The 14,776-nt window shown below is 42.7% G+C and overlaps 1 protein-coding gene across 4 annotated transcripts; it reads right to left on the bottom strand.

Moving 5' to 3' along the window:
* Abraxas1 (abraxas 1, BRCA1 A complex subunit) lies at positions 1-14,320 on the bottom strand. 4 transcript variants are annotated; one of them, XM_087582408.1, is made up of 9 exons: positions 14,185-14,304; positions 12,086-12,176; positions 11,560-11,928; positions 7,891-7,957; positions 5,261-5,454; positions 3,193-3,312; positions 2,974-3,058; positions 955-1,066; positions 1-615 (listed from the first exon to the last, which is right to left on the bottom strand). In XM_087582408.1, exons 5-9 carry the CDS (start codon positions 5,407-5,409, stop codon positions 191-193), a joined length of 891 nt encoding a protein of 296 aa, XP_087438534.1. In that variant the 5' UTR covers positions 5,410-5,454; positions 7,891-7,957; positions 11,560-11,928; positions 12,086-12,176; positions 14,185-14,304; the 3' UTR covers positions 1-190.
* Positions 14,321-14,776: the final 456 nt, after the last annotated feature.

Below are 14,776 nucleotides of genomic sequence, written 5' to 3'. Positions count from 1 at the left end.
TAAAGAATTTTTAAGATACTTTATAAAATATTAACTTACCTATATATTATAAGCAGTTGAACAGTAAAAATATCCATGTATTACAAACAGCTGAATAGAGTAAAAGCATGAACTCTATTACTCCAGGAAGCAAAGAGTAAAAATAAGTGCCCTAAACTCCAGTCTAGTAAAAAATGTCCTCTACAAAGAATCAAAATGTGGGAGAGCGAGGGTAGTCAGTATCATCTTCCGGGCTCCCCACCTCTGTGTCTATATCGAGGCTGCTTGAGGAGGCTTTGTCCTGGTGACTGCCTCGAAATGCTGGCCCAGGTCTGCTTTCTGACTCTAGCAGCCGTGGTCTCTTCGCAGGCCACTGATCTTGTGTGTCTAGAGCTTTACGTTTGCTCAGTGGGGCTGCAGGTGCTGGACTAGCTTCAGGGCTGTAAACGTACTCCACCATTAAGGTTAGCTTATCCACCGCATCAAGATGGTGGTCAGTGTTACACCCACTGTGAGAAATATGTCTATTTTTCAAAGAAATAACGCAAGAGTGAAGAACTTGAGACTCTGGAAAGAATGTTCGTAAAGCTTGGCAGAGGAGAATGTTCTCCTGGGGATGGTTTTGGCTCTTCTCTCCTAAAGGAAATAAGAAAGAGCTTAACACGCACTTGCTTCACAATCTTTGATAATTAGCTGTATCAGCAACGTAAAAATCGATTCCAACAGACAGAATACTCAGAATAAGAATGACATAACACCAACTCTCTATTCATGTGTCGTACTATTCTATGTCAGCCGTACACTTTTTTATCAAACACAGCACGGCCACTACAGTGCCCTGTTCTGGGAAGACCTAAGGGCACAGTGTAGTCACCACTCATAATCCCAGTACGTCAGGACATCAGTTAGGGCAGCCGGCTTGTCCACTGAGCCAGAGCAGAGGAAAGACAGTCTGTGTGTCCATCTGCTGCTTACCTGCTCCTTTAGCCTGTGCTTGCTGTTTTTTTCTAACTTCTTTTAATCGGTTTACATCCATCAATAGTTTCTCTACTTCTCGTTCACTTTGTTCAACTTTTTGGCATATAGTCTACAAAATACAGTAAGGGCACAGATTAAAAAAATTGCACGTTTCATACTAATGGGAATCTAGGCTCACAATATAATACCACTGAGAAGTGGTATAAAATGTAAAATACCATTTACTTTTTAATTTGGAATTATTTTTGGAAGACCCTAATAACAATTTTGTTGCTTTGTAGACACTAACATGCTTTTTGGATGTGTTAATTTTCCATTTATTTCTGGATTTATATACCGGATATTTTGTTGATTATAGAAATCAGATAAAATTTGTTTTGAAATAAAATATATACCCTGGGCTGAGGACAGAGCTCAGTGACACAGCACAGCCTCAAGTCCCCATGTCCACCCCAAACAGAACTGAGATTTAGGATGCAGGGCAGGATTAGCAGTTAAAGGTTATCCTCTAGAGCAGGGTTCAAGGCCAACCTGGGCTACAGAGCCTGTGTCACAACACCAAGAAACAACACAAAACCAAACAACTAAAATAAGACAGACAAAGGTGACTGTTTTAAGGGAATCATGAAAGACTGGTTACCATGAAAATAGATTTTTAGATATTCAACTGAGGATGCTGACTGATATTCCCAGTTTGGACTCATGAGTTTTCAACTTACTAGAGAAATCCTTGTGTCTCCCAGGCTGGCCTCCGACTTCCTATGCAGCCAAGGATAACCTTAAGCTCCTGCCTCAGCTCCCCAGGGCTGCAGTGTGCACCACCACTGTTGTGTGCTGGGTTCAGCGCCCTGTGAACGCTAGGCAAGCACTGCACCAACCGAGCTGCGTGCACAGCTTCACAGGGCAGCTCCCCAGGGGCTGAGGCCCAGTGAGGAACGTAGTCCATGCCCATGGAACAACTTTGGGCCACTTTGTCCAATTAAGGATGTGACCTTTTTAACCCTTCCCTTAAGAAAGCATCTCAGGGGCTGGTGAGAGGGCTCAGTGGCCAAGAGCACTGACTGCTCTTCCAGAGGCCTGAAGTTCTCAACTCCCGGCAACCACACGGTGGCTCATGACCATCTATAAAGAGCTCTGATGCCCTCTGCTGGCACACAGGTGTACACGCAGACAGCATGGCACATACACAAATCATAAATGAATAAAGAAAGGGTCCCAGTGGCACGTTTCTGTAATCCCTGTGCTTAGGTGAGGGCAGGATTATGAGTCAAGGCTATGCTCGGCTTTCTTAGATGGTACAGCTCTCCAGCTCTCGGGCCAGATTCCACTCGTCCTCAATCCTGTCCCCTTTATTTTATACTGGCCCAATAACTGTCTTGCAGCTAGGATTCATCTTCTCTACAGTGAGCTACACTGAAACAGTAAGACAAACTCTAGTGCTGTAGAGATGACTGTGCTTCTAAATGTCTGCTCCCCCTTCATTTTACAAAGAGACGATGCGGCTGGGCCTGGTGGCAAATGCCTTTAATCCTAGCATTTGGGGGGCAGGGACAGGAGAATCTCTGAGTCCAAAGTCAGCTCAGCCTACCCAGCAAGTTCCAGGACAGCCAGAGCTCCAATGAGACCATTTTTCAAACAAGAAGAAAGAGAAAATATAGCCGTGAATAATGAGAACAAAGTCAGTCTTGTATAGCTCTTATGGAAGAATGTAATACACACCCAACAAATGCCAATTTTTCTTTTACAATTTCTCTATTTATCTTGTGTGCATTGGTGTTTTACCTATCTTTCTGTCGTGTGAGGGTGTCAGATCCCCTGGAACTGGAATTACAAACATTTGTTAACTGCCATGTAGGTGCTGGGAACTGAACTCAGGACCTCTGGAAGAGCAGCCAGTGCTCTTACTGCTGAGCCATCTCTCCAGCCCCACAAATGCCAATGTTTCTATGAAACAATTCAGAGCCATCTGTAGATGTGAGCTCTGAAGTGGTCCCTATGTGCTTTCTGTTAACCTACCTTTAATTCTTCTTGTATAGCAGCATACATTTCATTTATCTTACGTACTTCCTTTAATGATCCATCTTCATTAAAAAATTGAGAACTGTAAGAAAATGATTTCCTTCAGTAAATATTCAGAGCTTTAAGCAGACAAGTCTAAGTGGAAGCGTGGAGGTGAAAATATTCCCAGTTACGTGTGGGTTCGTTTGGCCTTTATTGCCCGTGAGTAAGTCTTACCTGTATGTCCTCACAGCTCTGCTAAAGACAGTGGACGTACAGGAAACAGACTCTGTTTTATAACCCAGTTGATCAGACATTCCCAGATTGGTAACCACCAAAGGTACCTTATGAAAAAGCCTGATGAAAAAACATTTAAAATAAAAGGACAACATCTGCCATCAGCACGGCCACTCTAACAGCATTAAAATACTCCCCACCTCGTTATTTAGCAATATAGAATCTACCCAGATGAGCCAAATCAAAGCAGCTAGTTTTGTTTAATTTTTGTTACTTTATGCATATGGGTGTTTTACCTGCACGTATGTATGTCTGTGCACCATTAGTGCCCTCACAGGCCAAAAAGAGTGTCACATCTCCCTGAAACTGGAGCTCAGATGGTTGTGAGCTGTTGAATGAGTACTGGGAATCCTCTGGAAGAGCAGCCAGTGCTCTTAATTGCTGACCCATCTCTAGCTCCTGAAGCAACTAGCCTTTAAAAGATGTCACTCAGGAGGCAGAAGCAGGTCAAATTTGAGGCTAACCTGATCTACAAAGAAAGTTTCTAGGACAGCCAGAGCTGTTGAGAAACCCCGTCTCAAAAGCAAACAAAACCAAGAAGTACATAGCATAAGATTGTGTGAAGATAGGTTAATGGCTATCTCTCCTGCCATGGGCATGTGAAGTAAGGAAGTAAAGCTACCCCAGGGGCTGAGGAGAACAGTTGAAAGGCCATGACAAGCAACACTGGGGAAACCTTTATTATACTGTGTGTACGTTTTCAATGTTTTAGTGTTGGTAGACAATGTCACAAGTTGGTTCTTTTCTTCCAATGAAGGTTCTAGGGATGGAACTCAGGTCTTTAGGCTTGAGGGACAAAGCTTTTTACCAGCTGAGCAATGTCACCAGTCCTTTTTCTTTTTTTAAAATTTTTTTTAGTCCAACCTAATTTCAAGCTCTGTACAGCTGAGCGTAACCTTGAACTCACAATCCTGCACTCGCCCAAGCACAAGGATTACAGGAATGCACTGCCATACTTATCCGAGACCCTGAAAGGAAGTGGGGGAGGAAAAGGAGCTTTGCTGGAGATGAAGCTCCGCAGGGACTCTTGCCTGCGTGTGACCCTGCACTGTGTCCTCACCCACCAAAAGGGCACAACAAATACGTTCAGCATCCCTGGTCCAAAACCTTGGACTCTGAGATAGGGTCTTATCATGTGACCTAAACTGACCTCAAATTCGAAACTCTCCTGCTTCTACTTCCTGGGATGTAAGTGCACCACCACACACAGCTTAAAATGTGAAAACTTCTGAACACTGTCACACAAAATAATTTCTTGAAAGGCTAACACAGGAAGATTGAGAGTTCAATGCCAGACGAGCCAATCTGTCAATTCCTTATCCAGCTCAGTGGTCTCAAGGAGACAGTAAAAACAAAGGGAAGATTTCCCATCTGACCTTCATGTGCCAGGCCTGTACCAGTGTATGTTCTAAGCTTTGTATGATAACCCATTATCTAATCCTAGCACTAGAGAGACTCAGGTGGTAAGACCTCAAGTTCAGGGCCAGCCTAGGCTACACTGACTCAAAAAAAAGCAATATTGTTAAAAAAAAAATTGACCAGGTTATATTTATAGGAGATATATATATATATTTACTTTTGTTTAGACTTGAGCCTGTCCCAATCCCAACATATTTCAGTAAGCATATGCAAACATTCCAAAATGTCTAGTTCCATCTAGTCCTAGTGTTGGAAGTAAGAGAAATTCCACCTTTCAGGTATTATGTTGAGATTTATGTTATCTACCATAAGCAACATAAGCAATATAATTAACTTCAGTTGGCAGTACTCTCTTAACTTAACTCTTAGATTCAAGGAGACTATGAGTACACCCAAGGGAAGTGCCTGGACTTACTGCAGTAAGCCAGCCATCAGACTGAGGGGTCTGTGTCTAGAGCAGTCCATAGGCACAGGAGTAAGGTTTACTTCCCATTATTATGACGCGCAGTGCAGCACTGTATGGAGACACTCAGGGCTACAAAGCGCTCTGACAGCTCTACTGAAAACAGCCGGGCCAGCCACTACTTACCCACTTTGAGGTTTGTACAGGCCGTGTTCCAGGCAGTGAGTGCAGCAGCTCTCTGTTGTTATACTTGGTGTTAACAACAGAAAAACAAGCTCTGGGCTTGAAAGATGCGTCTGTAAGTTTCTGTGGAGCAACTGCTCTCTAAATGTCATTATCTGATCCGAGTGACGACGGAATTTATACCAACCCACCACAGTCTGAAGAGAATACAGGAAAAATTAATGGTCTTGAAGCAGTAGCTGCCGTTTACCCAGTGACCCAGTGGCTCCAGAACACTGGTGTAGCCTGGGGACACAACAAGACTAAACAAAAACGTGTGCCAGTGCCTTTCTCTGTAGTCCTGGCTGTCCTGGAACTTCATCTGTAGACCAGGCTGGCCTCAAGCTCACATCCACCTGCCTCTGCTTCCCTAGTGCTGGGATCAAAGGCATCAAACCCCACCTGTCTTAAAATGGCTTTTCTAACTGTTGGTAAACTTCAGTTATATAAATCAGAAACAGACCCAATTACAAAGCTTTTCAAGTTATCTTAGCGTACATACTTTAACATTTAACAAACCGAGTGCTCACACAGACCTGAGTATGGTTTCGGGAGCGACTCCCTACTATGAGCAGTAACAGCATCGGCATTTCTCGGGATTCCTAGGCAGCAAGTGTGGCTGGTGTTAGATCACTATGAACTGGGGTGTGGCTCAGTGGTAAAATGCTTATGTAGCATTCATGAAGACTGGGGTTCCAACAAATTCATGATTAACATCAATAAACTCAAACAAAAATAATTCTCATTACTGATAGTAATTATAACAAAAACCCTACCATATATTTATTTGTACATTAAAGCCAAGAAATTAGAAATGGCTCTTGTACCTGTAATCTCAGCTCTTGGAATACAGAAGAGAATAACAAGCTCAGAGACCAAGTGGGCTACATGGTGAGGTTATTTCAAAAACAAAACACTCTTTTTGAAGAAAACTGTCCCCACAGATATACTTCCTAAATAATCTAATTGAGAGTAAATGACATTAACTGTTTGTGCATGTGCCGTGTGCACATGTGGCATGCTCTGGAGCATGTGGAGGTGAGGTATGGTGGTCAGAGGACACCTTGTGAAGTCATTTCTCTCCTCTGCATCCTGTTCATCCACAGGATTAAACTCAGGTCATGGCTTCAAAGCCAGCACATTTTCCCATTAAGCCATCTTGTTGGTTCCAAATATAATTTTTTAAGTCCACCCATTTTCTTTTAAGATACTTACATGTGTATGTGTGTATTTATGCATATATGCAGGTATGTTTGAGTGCTTTACTCATGGGAGGTCAGAGGACAGCAAACAGGACTCATTCTCCCCCTCCCCTAGATGGTTTCCACAGACTGAGCTCAGGTGTCAGGCCTTGTGCTTCAGTGCTAGAAAACTGCACCCAGAGCCTTTATGCAAGGCAGCCGGGCACCAGAGCAACGTCATAGCCCCCCCCCCCCCTTTTTTTGCCTGCAAGTGTCAGGATCTCACTGGGTTGCCTAGGCAGGCCTCAGACTTGAAATCCATCCAATCCATCCGTCTTAGCTTCCTATATACCTGGGATTACATCTAGATCTATTTCCATTCTAAAATCAGATGTGTGTTGCCATCCCAAGTGACTGAAACTTTTCCTGAAATTTCCTTTTATTCTCAGACATATACAATTTTAAAGACAAAAATGCATACCTCAAAAGAAGCTTAGATTGGGGGTGGGATTCTTAATGTTTGGTAACTTTTTTTTGAACACAAATTATATGGAGGGTTTAAATGTAACTGCAACATAGGAAACTACATTTATATAAAAGAGTAACTGCCAAGCCAGGGTCTGTGACGTACACCTCAAGTCCCAGCTACTTAAATTCAGCATCTAAGATAATAAATAATAACACTAGTAATAAAATTCAGCCATGTGACAATAACAGAAACGGACTAACCCTAGAATAAATCAGACTGGAAAAGGCTGTGGTTAAGCAATCAGCCAGACGTCAGTGTAAATCATAGTAATACAATATTTTTCCCATTTTATTTTCTATGTATGCTTTGCCTGCTTGTCTGTCTGTCTGTCTGTGTACTATGTGCGTGTACTACTGTGTATGTCTCCACAGAGGACAGAAGAAAGCACTGTAGCCCCTGGGACTGGATTTGTATCCAGTTGTGAGCTACCATGTGGGAACCAAACCCAAGTCCTGGAAGAGCAGCCGATGCTCTTTTTTTTTTTTTGGTTCCACGTGGTTTAATGAAAGGATGAGACAAGGGAGAGGAGAGGAGAGTAGAGAAGGAGAGGAGTAGAGTAGAGACCAGCCATAAGCACATGAAGAGAGGGGGGGAGGGGAATGGGAAGAGAAGGGACAGGGGAAGAGGGGAAGGGTGAGAGAGGGAGAGCAAGGGCAAGAGGAAACCAGTGCTCTTAACCACTCAGCATTCTTTCTAGCCCCACGATGGATACTTTTAATGAGTAGTTTTGCTTTTAGAGACGCACTGCCTGCATTTCTGGGAAGAATAAGTCTTTTCTTACATGCTATAATGAATGCCATTAGTACTGCTTAAATGTTCTGTAAAAGTACTGTTTTTAGGATCACAAAATAGTGCAAATAATACTAACAAAGAAAGGGTAATACCTTTTTGACATTTGAAAGAATTTTCTTCAGTGCGTGTTCATTTACTTCACCTAAAGAATTATAAAAGCTGTAAAAATAAAAATCAAAATTAAAGGGTTTTCAAATAAGATAAAAATCTGAACAGTTTTATTAGCACTTTAACATTAGTCACTCCTAAGCTGTACTGTGCAACCAAAATGCACTTCCACTCGCTCATCCTGTGAGCGCCAATAATAGTAGAGAGAACTTAAAAATCAACACTTAAAGGTAGAAGCATTATGTCCATAGGCAATGACAACAAAAAAGAACAGAAAAACTTCCAGGTATGAGTTTGCCTATTACATTTTAAAACTAAAACAGAACAGAAAAGTGTTCATTAATACAGGAATCAGACCATTCATTTTTCTCGTTCACAATTCAGTTGACGTCCTGATGACCTATGACAGAATACATGAGTGGTGAAGAGCAGTAAGGAAAGGACGTTTCATTGCTGATTCCAAAGCTGTCTGTTCAGGGTATTTGGGGAGATTGGGAAGGGGGGATAAATCTGATTTAGTCCAGTGTTTTTGTAACTGGATTATCTCAGATATAGACAGAGTAACTCTAAATGGCATTAAACATTTACTTCTAGTTTTGCTTTCTCTTCCTGTGAGAGACTCCAGTGATAGTCCCTTCCCTGTGTGGGTGTAGTCTGTGTGTGCACATGGGTGTGAGCACTTGTGTAATCAGGTGCACACGCACAGGAGAGCCAGAAGGTGATGTCGCTTTCCTTCATCAGTCACGACCTTATCACTTGACCCTGGAGCCCCACTCAGGTCTTCAGTCCTACAGGAAGTACAACAGTGGAGCCTCCCCCTCAGCCCTAGTCCCTCTCTTTGGCATTGAGGAGATAATGCTCCTTTTTATAATGCTGAAATACTAAACAGGTTAAGGATCTCAAATTCAAGACCTGCCTAGGCTACAAGAGTGAGTTTAAGGCCAACCAACAACTTAGTAAGACAATGTCTCAAACAAATACCTGGGATTACAGCTTACCTAGCTTACCTAGGTCGAGTGCTTACCTAGCATAAGTAAAGCCCTTGGTTCAATTTCAGTACCACAAGAAAAAAATAGTCCCCATTAAAATTGCTTTAATGGGCTGAGTGGTAGCTGGGTTCATTGAAAGACATCTGCTATGATATTTGTGACTTCGATAAAGACTGAAATTGTGACAGGTCCAGAAACCAATGCCCAGCTCCTGGGTTCAATCCCAAGAGAAGGGTAACAGAGAAGAAGGGGTGAGAAGACAACATTAATAATAATAATAATAATAATAATAATAATAATAATAATAATAATAATAATAATTTTATTGCTGTATTCTTTAGCACTGCTCATTTCTAAGCATTTCAACCTGGTGCCTAAGGTAGTAAGAACCGTGGGGTATGCACGCATAGGCTAATGTATGAACACATGAGAACACGGATTTATGCCAGGCTTCTATAGTTTTATATGGAAACACAATAATCCAGGTGTGGTGACACCTGAAAGAAAGACTGAGACAGAAGAGTTTGGGAGTTTAGGACAGCCTGGGCTACAATCAGAGCCCTGTTGTCACCTAACTCCCCATAAGGATATGCTGTAAAGAATTCATACTTAAAGGCCAAGCATGTTGGCACAAGCCTTTAATCCCAGCACACAGGGGGCACAAGGGTTTCTGTGAGTTCGAGGACAGTCTGGTCTAAAAAAGGCAAATCCCAGGACAGCCAGGGCTACACAGAGAAACTCTGTCTTCAAATACCAAAAACCAAAACAAGAACTCATATTTATGTGCTATTTTTTTTTCTTCTTTTTTTTCGGAGCTGGGGACCGAACCCAGGGCCTTTGCGCTCTACCCCTGAGTTAAATCCCCAACCCCTATGTGCTAATTTTTAAGTTACTAAGTTTTGGGTTTCAAGATAGACTTCTGAGATGAACAAACCAGTGTATTCGGTTGGAAAGTCTGAGAAGCAGTGTAGTTAGTGCAGAGTGGTACAACTTATCTGTAAACAGCCAGCAGGAACAGTTCAAGCTTCTCCACCCATCGCTGCTTGCTTTCTACCGTATATTCTTTCTCTCACTCCCCTATGATATTGTTAGATGAAGGGCTGTATAAAAACAGCTCGCAGGGTTCTATTTTCACAACCCTTGTAGGGCTGTCCAATAAAACTGCATTAACACGTATCTAACTTGGACTTCAAGAGATATCATCAGAAGACTTCATTTTAAATATATTCACCTATGTTATTTGTAAGGGGGGACAGACCAGCATGATGGGTTGTTAGAAATACTAGAGTCTGGGCTATGACTTGGCAGAAACTTACTTAGCATACACGCCCAGGGTGCATTCCCACCTTCCAACCCAACACAAACCAACAAAAAGGAATCCCATTTCTTGTGTTTTGTCCTACCATTAAGTTAGTAGTTCTCAACCTTCCTAAGCCTGCACCCTTTAATTTAGTTCTTCATGTAGTAATGACCCACAAACATAAAATTATTTCCATTGCTATTTCATAACTATAATTTTGCTACTGTTATGAATCATAACATAAATATTTGTGTTTTCTAATGGTGTTAGGTGACCCATGTAAAAGGATCATTCCAGCCACCCCCTAAGGGGGTTGCTACCCACAGATTGAGAATCACTACACTAAGTACTTCTGTGGTTTCCATTAAATTTTGAACTTCAGCTTATTATTCTGGTTCTAACTGAAGACGAAGCGTAGAGCAACTTTATGAGTGAGACGTATTTCCAGATAGCTCTCCTTATGTCCTCTTTACCTTCAGAACTGACAAGGCCCAGACATTAGTGATCAGGTGGTTTCTGCAGCTCAGGGACTACTAGATTAGCCTGACTTTTTTTTTTTTTTTTTTTTTGTTCATTTTTTCGGAGCTGGGGACTGAACCCAGGGCCTTGTGCTTCCTAGGTAAGCGCTCTACCACTGAGCTAAATCCCCAACCCCTAGCCTGACTCTTAATGTAGGTGCCCAGAAATTCAGGTTCACTTTTTATTGTCTCTTCATCCTTTGCTGGTCCGGAAGCCCTAAGACGTCCTTCTTAGGAGGTTCCAGTAGGAGCCCCTCATTCATGAATACATCTGCATGTCCAGTGTGTAGTATAGGCTAGAAGAAGACGGACACATCCTGCCCTCCGTTTAAGAACACACCAGGCTGTTTGTCATACCCTTGTCCCCCACATGTATGCCCTGTGACTCAGACCATCTTAGACATGTATACAGTGTGTGAGTGTACATACGACAGTGATTGTTTTTCTTGTGTGGCTGATGTAAATCATAAAACAGTCTTTAAAATGACACCATCTGTTTGCTTGGTGACTGTTAGTAACAGAACAGATGTTGGCCATGAATTTATAATATGCAACGAAAAGATTGTGTGTGAGAAGAAAAAGCAATTCTCAAAGAAAACTGGTTTTTCAGAGGCAGTGGAAATCAGCTAAAGGTAATACTAATAAGGTAGTAACTAGTGAAGAAATGCAGGTGCAGTTGACATGGACTAGTGCACTCTGGGTATTGGAAAAAAACCCTTTCATGTAACCAAGACACTAAGTTACCATGCCTGGTTATTAAGATACTGTTAGTTTTTAAAATTATTTAACTTGCAAACAATTTTCATAACAGATAATTTACTTGTTTTTACTAATACTATTACTTACCTAAAAAGCCGGTAGCATGGAATATATTTCTGAATGTCTAGAAGAAAAAGGAGTTCTAGTTATGAGTATATTAATTGCTTGCCCACCACAATGAGGAACTTTTACCTCACACTGGAGCTTCACTATGCAGTACTCATTCCCTGTTGAGACACACCCCTTAGACAGACCACTCTTACTCGGAAAGCAAGTGACTCTCCGGAGAGGCAGGGACACGTCCAACCTGAAGTCCACCTGCAACTCCGTGTGTTACAGGGCCAAAGTGCAGAGCTCACCTCCTGATCCTCCTGCCTCCACTTCTTAAGCGTGTACCACTGCACCCAAGCTTTTGGTTTCTGGGATCTTTTTTTTTCCTTTTTCTTTTTTGTAGTGCTTTCAAAAACATTAAAGTATATATTTTAACAGTTTAAACACACACAAGTCTAGACACGTGTGTATTCCCCACAACTAAACTGTAAAAGTGACAACATTTATGCTGCTTACACTCAGCACGTAAACTACCAAAACCACACAGAACCAAGTGACTCACCAATTGTGTAGACGACTTTAACGCTGTCCATCTGTGAGTCAGTGATGCTATTCTTGGCTTCACCTTTCATTTCACCGAGGAGAAGACCCTCCTACGAGAGTAAACACAAGCAGCAGTATGAAGCACTGGGGGGATCAGTGTTGTGTCTCCTCGGCATAGTTTCCCAGAAGTTCCATATTATATGCTAGTGTTACAGGTCGTGGCACATGGCTAACTGGGAAAGGTGTGAGGGAGACAGCATGGAACTGCCTTTAAAGGGCTGGGTAATAGTTTGGGAAGGCAGAGGGTGACACACCCTGCAGGCATTCACAAGCATAGAAGTGGAGAGTGTTTAAGAGCCCAGGAGAGCAGTTTGTCTTGAAGCACAAGGCTCCTGTGGGCATTTGGAGAGAGGGAGTAAAGCCCACAAGATATTCCAAATGAGCAGCCAAATCTGGATTTTACGCATATTTCTGGGCATCAGTGGAGGCTTCTTAGCTATGGAATGCCAAAGTGATCAATGTTTTCAAATTTAAATCTCTCTTAAAAATATGAAAAAATACAAAGATTGGTAATTCAATTACAGCATCTGCTTCCCAAGAGGTCTACTGTGTGCCTGTTTTCTTTTAAAATACAGGCAGATTTGTTTTTTTTTTTTTTTTTTCATTTCAGTGGCTCAGGTATTGCTTTAGGTGCATTTAAAGATCAAGTGAACTCTTCTATTCACTAAAATTAATTTATAATGCCCTGCCTCCGTTTCATCAAAATAATCAATCAAAAAAACATAAAGGAATGTCCCAGTGTTTTAACAGAATCAAATGGGTACAAATCTGTAATAGCAAATGTTCTTGATTTTGATACTCTCAGTGTTAAAAACTAGGAAAAGTACAATTATTCAGAAACCAACTCTAAAAATTTTAGTTGAGCTGGAGGGACGATACAGTCATTAAGAGCAGTGGCTGCTCTTGCAAAAGAACAGGGTTCTGTTCTCAGTGACCACATCTGTATCTCCCATTAAGTTCCAGGGGATGTGATGCCCTCTTCCGGCCTACGTGGATCCACATGTCTGATCCACAGATGTTCAGTAGGTAACATACACATAAAATAAAAATAAATGAATCTTCAAACAAACAAACTATAGTTAAAGTATCTGAGAAACGAGGGTCTAACACCAAGATGTAGTTTACAAGGGCTAATCTCATAAACTACAGAGTTAGGACAGCTTACTTATATTCACACTGAACATCTAAAACAAGTCCCAGAGATGCACATGTCCGTTTTTAATATGAAGTGCTTCAGTTTGTATACTATCCTCCTGTGGAGACACTAGTACGCGCTGCCCAGTGAGCACAACGCGCATTCGAAGATGCCATCTGTTTCTCTTGGTGCTTTGATGTAATGCACACCATGTACACTCCGTATCATTAGGACTGTGCTGAGAAGCAACTTTAGGCCAGACAGATCTGACACTTATAGCGAAGGAGCCAACACTTCGCAGTGTTACTCCAACTGTTCAGTACGGTACTCTCGGCACTATGTTAGCGCAGTTCCCAACTCATTTTAGATGTTCCTAGTTTCTTTCATTATGTTACTAAGAACTTACTAGAGATGCTACTGCCAGAACTCAACGTTTTTCGGTAAGTTTTTAATCTCTTAAGTTTTAAAAGACAGGCTTAAAACTTGTTTTCAATTTCATTCACTGGCTTCGAAAGTAGGCAAAGGCTTAAAAATGCTTTTACACATCTGATCCTGGACAAACTGCGTTTGTAACGGAAAGGAGCACAGAAGTAGCCGGATCTTAGAGTCACAAGCCAGGTTAGCCCAAGAACCGGCCAACCCCCTCCGGCTGGCAGCAGTATCTATCCTCCCCAGTCTAGCGGCGCGCGCTGCAGGTAGGAACGGCACCGGGATCCCTCGCAAAGGGCTGGGTAGTGAGGCAGGAAAGCTACCCGACTTTCCTCGCCGAGCCGGAGGGCCCCGGGAACTTTCCTTCACGTCCAAGCGCGAGCAGATAAAAAGGACCCGGATGAGAGGCGGGGAGGGCGACCCAGTCCGCGAACCCGCCGGGCGAACGGGACTGCGGGCAGGGGCGGCGGGGTCGGAAGCCGCGCCCGGCTCACCGTATCTGAGTCAGTGTTGAGATGCTGGAAGGTGAGCGCGCCAAGCACGAAGCCAGACAACACCCCCAACGTGCTCTCGCCCTCCATACTGCCGCCTCAGTCGCTACCGCCACAGCCACTATCGCGGCGCCCGACGGGAGGCTGGAGAATGAGGGCGGGGCCTAGGTGGGCGGGATTTGCGCCTGCGCACCGGGAGGCGCTTGGCGGGAAGGCGAGCGCCCTCTAGCCCAGGAAGGGTCCTTATTTCACCCATTTGGCTGAGATGCCTTTTGTGGCTTGCATGGAAAACTCTGTTTATGGTTAGTTTAAGGCTGCTAATGGTTGTAAACAAGAGTCGCTTAGCAATATTTTAATACCACGGGTATGTCTCGTTTGGGTTTTCTAACTGTATTCCACTGCCCTTCTTTTATTGGAACTTGTAGAAGACCAATAAACCAGTGGTGGTTGGGGATTATCTTCTAGTATTCCAGCCGTGTTGTATTCTTCTGTTTGTGTGTATTTGGTTCTATGGTTTGTTTGCTTGAAATTAGAAAATTATGAACTGAGTCCGGTTTAAAGACTACATAGGTTTTTACCATTGTGATAGTTTCAT

This window comes from Rattus norvegicus, chromosome 14, assembly GCF_021556685.1.
Source record: "Rattus norvegicus strain SHRSP/BbbUtx chromosome 14, alternate assembly SHRSP_T2T, whole genome shotgun sequence".
Taxonomy (NCBI): Eukaryota; Metazoa; Chordata; class Mammalia; order Rodentia; family Muridae; genus Rattus; species Rattus norvegicus.
The sequence above is the reverse complement of the archived record's forward strand: the minus strand, read 5'-3'. Positions and strand labels throughout refer to the sequence as shown.